The sequence below is a fragment of the Coffea eugenioides genome, chromosome 2 (genome assembly GCF_003713205.1).
Source record: "Coffea eugenioides isolate CCC68of chromosome 2, Ceug_1.0, whole genome shotgun sequence".
Classification (NCBI taxonomy): domain Eukaryota; kingdom Viridiplantae; phylum Streptophyta; class Magnoliopsida; order Gentianales; family Rubiaceae; genus Coffea; species Coffea eugenioides.
Window position 1 is genome coordinate 50,119,982 of NC_040036.1, and position 9,220 is coordinate 50,129,201.

Consider the following 9,220-nt stretch of genomic DNA (forward strand, 5'->3'; position numbering starts at 1 on the left):
AATAATTTAATGGACTTAGATTTCATATTGAGTGAAGAGTGAAATCTGAAATCTAAATAATTTAATGGATTTAAATTTCAGATTTCACACTTCACTCAATATGAAATTTAAATCCATTAAATTATTAAATTGGTCAATATGAAATTTAAATCCATTAAATTATTAAATTGTTAAGTATTAAATCAAATACATTTGAGTGTATTTCACATTCAATGATAAATGAATAACTGATCCCTTATTTTTGCGAGCAAATTTTGCCCAGAAAATTCAGTACCATTTAATTAATTTAGACATTCAATTTTTGGTTATCAAATACGTCTGAATATATTAAAATCTAAATCTATTAAACTTAAATGCTGAATTAGGTTATCAAACAAGGCCTTAATATTTAACTATTCAGTAATTTAATGATTTCACACCTCAGATTTTAGATTTTAATTTTTAAATTTTAATTTTATCAAACGCACCATGAGACATGTTATACTTGAATTGGATAACTTGAATTGGACAAAATTTATACCGCAGGGAATAAAGTTGGATAAATTTTATATTTTAGATATTAAAATAAGACGAATTTTTTATTTTAGCAATTAAGATGTCTCATTTTAAAATTTAGAAACCAAAGTAAAAATTGGGATATAGTTACAAGGTGCAACTTGAAAATTAACTCTAAGAAAAATGAAATATAAAAGGAGAGATGATCTAAGCCATCTCTCTTTTTTTTTTTACAGAGACGATAAATCTATTCTATCCTACACTAGAAAAAGGGGGTGGAGCTGAAGAGGTCTAAGGGTAACCCGGAGGAGACTGAACCACCATCGGACTAGACGAGTGCACTACACACCCGCCTAAATTTTTTAAATAAAACCACTTAATGTGGCAATTGGTGGGAGACAAGGGTTGGGAGGCAAGGTTTGACAAGGGTTCAAACCTTGCCTCCCACCCCCTCCCCCAAGTTTTAATACTTTGGTGGTGGCCACCAAGTCAAAGACATATTGGGGATTGCATGTTGCTGGTACGGAGGGGGATCTCTATTTGATTAGCGGGCCCACCATCATAAACAAACATTTCATTTTCATTAGGTCATATGCACTCTCTGTAATTTGTCTTTTCTTTTAGTTTTTTTATTTGTAATAAGAATTTCAATTGATTGTGTAAGTTTATTATAGTATCTAATTGAAATAAAAATGTGATAAGTAGTTTGGCCGTGTCGTCTCCCGCTAGAATTTGCATTACATTGTGGAGAATTCTAATTTCTATTACTATGTATCATCTTAAATGGGAGTGGTCCCAAAATTACAATGAATTGTTAAGTAATTATACTTATTTGATGTGGTAATGCTTTGTGTCTAATTAACACATATGTACTAAATGTGTAGAGGTGTGCCAAGAGAGTTACTTTTTTGTGATGTGGCAAAATATTATTGGACAGTTTGTGGTCGTCCTTGTACGTGAGGATTGCCCCTGTTTGCGCAAAAAAAAATTCCGCATAGAAATGTTATTACTGTATTTTTCAAATGAATGCTGCATGCCTTCACTTTCCTTGCATCCAATTGGACCCCTTTAGCAGCATTTCTGTTTCGGCTTTTCCCATATGTGTTGGGACTTGATTGTCATTATTGTAATAACTGAGCTCAGTTGACTATAAGGACAGTTGTATTACAATTTTGCCCTTCCATTATATTTTTCTTACCGGCCATAACAATTCATTTTGTTCTTACCGTTTTCTTCTTGTTCTTCATGCTCATGTCAGGAGGTCAATTTCTATTTACCTTTGGGTTGTATTTGTAAAAAACCATAACTCTATCACTGTTGATGGCAATTGGAAGAAGGACTGTAGCAGTTTCTTTGCTCTGTCCAACCCACCACTGTTTCTTTGCTCTGTCCAACCCGCCGCTGCAGGTAGAGCTATGCATTGTTGTCGGCATTTTCTGCTTGTGCTAATGGTTAGTGATGTGTTTAATTTTTGCATTCCTTTTTTGTATCATTGTTTATAGTACAACGTCCTATCTTCTCTGTTACATGATTATCTTTGGGAGTTGCTTTGTTCGGTTCTCATTTTCTCTTTTATTGCTCTGTTTCTTCGAAGCTGCTTCTTCGTTTTGCTCTCCTTCATAAAGATTGGTCAGGTGAGCCAGCTGCCAACCGACGTTTTATCCATCAAAATAGAGAGAACAAGGTGAACATTTTTATGGCCTTTGTATTTCTTTCTTGTGCAATTTTGCAGATTTGATTAGAACCTGAGGCGCATTTTCTCCAAAAGGTGCATTTTTTCTCTCACCTTTTGTTTTCCCTTTTCCTTTTCTCAATCAATCAATCTTACTCTGCTCTTTTGCCCCTCTTCGCTATTTTTTTAACACAAGTCAATAGTCTTCTCTCCATCTCTCTCTGTTTTTTGTTTTTTGTTTGTCTCTCAAGTCCACTGCATTCTCCATTTTAATTTTGTGTATGTTGTTTTTGCCCCTTGATTAAATTTTCTTTTATTCTCTATTAAATTTTATTTGCTGTTCTAGACTTCCAGTTGATCTCATCTCAAGCGGACTCTCAGGCAGACAGACACCCAAAAAGACTCCAACTTTCACTAATGGCGACTATCCAAATGATTGGCAAGTAACCCTTTTCTGTATTTGTCTTGAATAAGGCACCGAGTCATTTAAATCATGTTTAATGATATAGTATTTGTGGGGTTTTAACTTGAACAGATATAGTAGTCAATCTCACTGGTATGTCAAATCTTAAATCTTTCTAAAACATTTTCCGTGAAAGATAGTTTTTTCAGTAAACCTACTTTTAATGCATAAATGAATCTCAATTATAGATGGTATGTCCAAAGGAATATACAACGGCAAGAAATACCATGTGGCAGATATTGTTGCAGTACTCAGCAGGGCTTGGAGCGCCGGTGTTGATCGAATTATTGTAAGTATATATCCCTGAACAAAACTTTGATCTTTTTCATACGGATATGTCTCGTGCGACTATTTTTCTGGTTGGTATTACTATTAGCTTGTTGCAAAGGATAAGTTTGCAGCCTATTAGTAGGGTTTCTTTTTTTTCTTTTTTTTCAAGGGTTGGGAAAGGAGTATCAGCGGTCCCACAAAATGAAACTCTACTTGTAGTTAGATAGATGGTATTATTAACTCAGGCTGTTTGATAGTTTGGCTTGCTCAATAAATTGAGAGAATATGAACTTTGGGTCTTTTGAAGTTCCACTTTTGGAGAAGTTCAACCTCTTGTTTTAATATCATAGAGGATGGATGAGCTTGTAAAATTTGCTGATTTGTAATTCATTCCGTTTTATTGGAGTAACAGAACTGAGAGGTTTATTTCTTGTTGGTAAGGTTGGTTATTTGCCTTCTGTAATCGGGATTAATCATGCTAAATGATTCTTTAGTTGTCTTGCGTTTTCTGTCCTAGGTTACTGGTGGATTTCTAGAGGAATCAAAAGAAGCTCTTGCTATTGCTGAAACTGATGGTTAGCCAGACACGTTTTCCTTCGTTAGATTTTTCATCTTTCTCTGCCATTTGTCTCTCGCTTGGCACCTTATACCCTATATTCTTGGCAATCCATTTTCCCTTGCAGCAAGACTTTTTTGCATGGTTGATGTGCACCCAACAAGATGCAAAGTGACTGTTGATACTCTTCTGAATGCCATCCTTAAGTTATTGAATGTGTGAGAATAAGGATGAATGGATACATTTGTGATCGATTAAGGAATTTGATGAGAGTGGGGATCCCGAAAAGCATTTTCAGTCTCTTCTCTCATTGACTAAAGAGGGGGTTGAGAAAGGAAAGGTAAACTAAAGTGCTACATTTAGAAGAACATAGAAAAGATTACTTTAGATACATGTATCTTCCTCAATTTTCTTAATGCGACAATTTAATTTTTGTAAGGTGGCAGCAATTGGTGAATGTGGACTGGACTATGACAGGCTTCATTGCTAAAAGAATCCAATGCCAGATGATTTGGGGAAGCGTAGGGGAATCCAATGCCATAAACATTGCTAAAAGAATTGACTTTGATGAGAAGATAATTAACTGTGCCCAAGCATGGATAAACAAGTTGACCTCACAGAAGGTACAGATGCAGAAAGATTTGCTCCACCAGTGACTAATGGAAGAAAGAAGTAGATTAGAAATTCAAGCAAATAAAGCTGCATCTCTTCACTCGGATATTATGAGCATTTATTATGAGGTATGCATAAGTTGCATGATTGTAAATATTTAATCTTTGAGGAAAGAGATACTTGTTATGAGACAATATGCAATGAAAATGTTTTTCTCCTATTTTATTGCAGTCCCTGATTACCATATCTAGCCTGCTTCCTTCATTTATGTTTATCGTCACATAAGTTGCACAGAAAGCTGAAGCACTTGCATACAGCACTAGTGTAACGTGTTTGCTTGTATTGGTGGGCAAGGAATGGCTTTTCTCTCTTCTTGGCAACTTCTGTTTCCCATGATATCTATCATTTTTTATTCTAATTTCTTAACCTATACATGTATCCATTTATAAAAGTGTGTTTTATTTATACACTACATGCTATTACATATAGGTGAGTACATCATATAATGTACAAGAGTATTTTTCCCCTTCTGTTTCACTTCAACTTTTAAAAGGGGTGGAAAGTGGTAAATACTCTTCATTGTTACCTCACAGTTTGCACCCTCTTTTGCTTCATAAGTTTCTGTTTACTCCATTTTTCCTTCCTAAATTGAAGAAAATAAATGCGGCAGATGACTTTGAAGGGCGTGAGACAGCTCTTGAGACCAAGGAGAGCCAACAGATCCAACAGGAATTGAAGGCTGTGAAGAAGGAAATTTAAGATATAGTGCATGAATTTGAGAACCAACTTAAAAATGCTGATGCAGATAAATACAATCTACTGCTGAAGAAAGCAGAGTCTGCAATTGCATCCCTTGTTGAAGCTCATCAGCCTACTGATGGTCTTTCTATTGGGAATACGGACAGTAGGTTGCATGTACCACAGCCTGGTGAGCAAATGTATGTCAAGGGACTTGGGAAAAAGTTGGCTACTGTAATTGAAGCACCTGGAGATGATGACATGGGCCTTCTCCAACATGGAAAAGTCTGAGTACATGTGAATAAACACAGTGTAGGAGCTCTTGCAAATACTGTTATTAGTGGTGGAATAGCTTCTAATCAAGTATGAGGAGTAATATCAAAATTTTTAATTATTGGCGATTATTCCAAAGTTCTTAATATATTGTCCCTACGCATGATGCTACGAATTGTTCAGCACTTTTTAATAATGCTACTCTATTAAATGATTATCCTTTTTTTTTTGGTCAGTCAACTTTTGGGAACACACATTATTCATCAACTTCTCAATTTGGACATATCATGGATAGTTGTTCTGAAATTGGATAGTAATTGCGAGAGGAAACTAGTACTGCATGTGGACATTAGCTCTCGGCATCAGTTAAACAGAGGACAATGGGCATTTTTTCTGCACAATTGCCTAAATGTTTTTCGTATATTTCATAGCACAATGCTCTCTATTTGGGAAGCAATGTGATATATAGGTATCAACAGACAACCTGCTACTGCTTTGTGGAAAGGCTTCTACATTGCATAGATCAGCTGATGCTTTTAACCATTGACTGGAACATATATTGCCCTGTAATGTTTGTTTACCTCCAAAGCCAACAGTTAAACATCCTTGCGTTTTTCACCTAATTATGATTAGCTTGCTTTATGTCAATTAATCGTTCTATATTGGAAAGTTAAGACACTAAATGTGTTTCTTATGGAACCCGAGGGACTGAATTGGTGCAAAATCCAACTATTAGGTAGTAAAAGTTATTAGACATTTAAAGAATTGTCTTTTGGTTTGAGGATTTTCATTCTGAATATAACTTTCATTTATATCATCTTCCATCAGGTGTAATTGATTGATCTGCATTGTACTTATTAGTTGAATATTGTGAATCTCTATACTACATCTATTTTGAGATTAAAATGATCAACTACTTGTTGGAGCATACACTACTAAATCTGATGGCAGCGGGTGTACCTGTTAACATTGTAGGGAGTTATGAGAACTCTCAGGAGCCTTAGAAGCTTCTCCAGAACGAGCAATAGTGAGGAGGTTTCCTATGGACCTGTGTTTCAAACATCCAACAATACAGTTTCTTATTAGCTTACTCAGCAACACTGGGCATGTCAGTCTTTGAAATTTACACAGCGCGTAGGCGCGGTGAGCACCTCCTAGTGATCTATAAACATTGCGTTCAAGGTTAGTCATGCGGGAATGTTTTTGTTTTGCCAAATAAGCAAGAGTTTTTGGTCACGAAAACGATTTAGACTTAGATTTTGATTACAATCTCTAATCAATTAATAAAAGAAAAGGACTTACATGAGAATGTGTCTATATTTTCGATAATTTGGATTAAAATTTATTTTTGTTAATCTCGTGAATGATTGTTACCTATAAATATATCACTTCTTTAGCAAGAAAATTAGAAATATACTAGTTTAACAAAGTTAATTGAACCATAGTATCCTTAGATAATTACCCTTTTATTTGATTAAAAACTAGTTACAATGCCATGATATGTGGTCGTGTAGGTTTAAATTCCATATGTTAAAAATGAAAGGAGAAAGACAAATGGAATCTATGTGTTAAAAATGAGTTTAAACAAAATCCGAACAAACTACATGACTATACGATGTATATTGTAGGGAAGACCGTCCAAATTAGTCTATCGATTGCTCAATGACAAATTTTATTCTACAATTTTGTAAGTAAATTTTTGCTGGAAAAGTAGAGGATAAGGGAAAAGTTCTTTTTTTTTTTGGTAGGTTACAAAATTTTTTAAAAAAAACTAATTATTGACAATTCCATTTGCATGGCTATTTCTTTATTGCAAAAAGTAAACATTCAAATAAATGTTGAACACAAACGAATTAAAATGGCAATTTTTTTGTAAAAATTGGGATACCAAATATAAGAAAAACATTGACCTATGGTGGCAAGTTAAAATATAAGATAAGAGGAGAAGGTGGAAGGGATGGATTGGGTGATTCGGAGGAAATGAGTGTAAGTAAAAAGTTTCGAATTTAAACTCTCTCATTTACACTTAATAAAAAAAGATAAGACGAGGAGGTATATTAGGGGTATGAGAGGAGGCATATTATGAAATCTATAAGTATGTAATTACTGTTTAATTAAAAATATTACAAAGATGAATTTAATAAGGAAAAGAACAAAAAAGAAAAGAACAAAAAAGCTGCCCAAATCAACACTATGTAATGTGAATAAAAATAGACCCATTGAGGAAAGAAAACATATTTTCCCTTAGTTTCCTAAATTGGAGATTGGATTATTCATTAGAATGTAATGGATTTGTCATTGACTAATTATAAAATAAAGTCTTCTGTCTTCTTTTATTTTTTACATAATTTATTTAATTATTTTAATTCAGAAGGTGGATATTCTAAATTTTTTGGAACGTATGTAATATTGAAAAAATTAAAAGTAAAAGATATTTGAATCTGTACATCAAAGGAAACAATAATAGAACCTAAATACACTTATAGTTGATTTGCTTGAAGAATAAAAGCTTAAACAAAAGCAGAATAATGTATAGAGAAATTTTTTATTTGCTAAAACAATAAAAGAAATTGGAAAAGCAAAATAATTTTATAAGTGACTTATATGATTTTAACAATTTCAAAAGGAAAATTAATAAAGAAATGTAAGGATCGAAGACAACCTAAGAGGAGGGGTGAATTAGGTGGTTTAAAAACTAACCAAGATGTGAATCACTTTTTCTTGAACTTGCCCTTTTTTCTAAAGGATCTCACAAAGGAACAATTAATGAATAAGCAGAAGTGATTGTGAGTAGAAGAAATAAGCAGTTTATATTGCAAGACAGTAAGTAAAGAGATGGAATAGCAAACCAAGTTTCAAACTCGACTTGAGTTTGAATATCACTTTATATAGCAAGTTTCTTCAAGTTGATCAACTTACAACCAATCTCTTGTGTACAAAGGAAGGATCACTTCCTCCTTGCCTCAAGTCTCACTTGATCAAGCAAGGAAGTTTTATAGTTACTCGGATAACCCTCACAAAGCTACACTATTCAAGAAATTGAAACACACTTGAAAAGCTTATTGAAAATTACACAACTAAGAGTACAAATCTTCTTTTTGGAGTATTCTCATACTTGAATCACTCAAGATCTAATGTAGTCTTAATGTGCAAAAGTGATTCTGAAGTGGTTGACTTCTTCTATTTATAAGAGACCAAAAAGTACTCCAATAAATGCTATCAACGGATAGAAGGCAGATGAAAAGTCAACTAGCCGTTTGTGATGTCGGACGTCCAGAAGGCAGGTTTTCCGCGTCCGATCGCAGGTAGTGTGTTCAAGAAGTTTTTCTTGAAATGTTTAGGACGTCCGGTGCTTCAATACTTTGCGTCCGAAGTGTCGCACCGTTTGTCGGACGTCCGGTACTCAGGTATTATTCGTCCGAATGAAGTCAGTGAGTTTAGAGAGCTAGGTTCATTTTCTTCGGACATCCGAGAGTGTGTTCCTTATGCGTCCGAAGTTGCTCGAAGGTTGTCGGACGGCCGATGCAGACTTTTTGTGCGTCCGACACATGCATCAACATTTGTTAGCCAGTTTAGCTCCAAATCTGAAAATGTCTATTTTGAGGAATATTAGTGTCATCCATTTGTTTTGTTATCATCAAAAGATACGGACTGAGATGAACAAGAAATTGTCCAAACAAGTGCATATATAGGTGTGCTTTGGTCTCTAATGAGGTGCAAAAAGAATGGAGTCAAATTGCAAAAGAATGGAATCAAATACAAAAAAAATTATTAAAAAATCATTAAGAAACAAATGACTAATTTAACAACTAATAAAAATAGTTGAAGATTTAGAAGTAATAGTTAAATTGAGCCAAACAATAGGAGTAGAGAAAGAAAAATGTATAAAATGGTTAAAATAATTTCTAATCACAAATAGATAAAGGAATTATAAGATATTATGTGATTCGTGAGAATGTAAAAAAGAAAAATTGTGGCTTGAATGGTTGAATAATTCAAAAAAATCAAGAAATGTTTCATTCATATCCAACTACTTATGAATAAAGAGTAGGAAAATATTGATTAAATTTAACGAAAACAAGGGAGTCATAAAGGAAAGAGAATAATTCTTACCAAAAAAGGAAAAATAATATAAAAACCA

General features: G+C 33.8%; 1 protein-coding gene and 1 long non-coding RNA gene across 2 annotated transcripts; both read left to right on the plus strand.

Annotated features, from left to right (window-relative positions):
- Positions 1 to 1,799: 1,799 nt before the first annotated feature.
- LOC113760291 lies at positions 1,800 to 2,632 on the plus strand. Its single transcript, XR_003467032.1, has 3 exons — positions 1,800 to 1,946; positions 2,090 to 2,179; positions 2,514 to 2,632. It is a non-coding gene; the product is annotated as an uncharacterized LOC113760291 (long non-coding RNA).
- Positions 2,633 to 2,715: 83 nt separating this feature from the next.
- Positions 2,716 to 3,693, plus strand: LOC113764022 (putative deoxyribonuclease TATDN1). The gene is made up of 4 exons (XM_027308052.1): positions 2,716 to 2,723; positions 2,819 to 2,919; positions 3,418 to 3,475; positions 3,584 to 3,693. The coding sequence occupies exons 2-4, from the start codon at positions 2,824 to 2,826 to the stop codon at positions 3,676 to 3,678; spliced, it is 249 nt and encodes an 82-aa protein (XP_027163853.1). The 5' UTR covers positions 2,716 to 2,723; positions 2,819 to 2,823; the 3' UTR covers positions 3,679 to 3,693.
- The last annotated feature ends 5,527 nt before the right edge of the window (positions 3,694 to 9,220 follow it).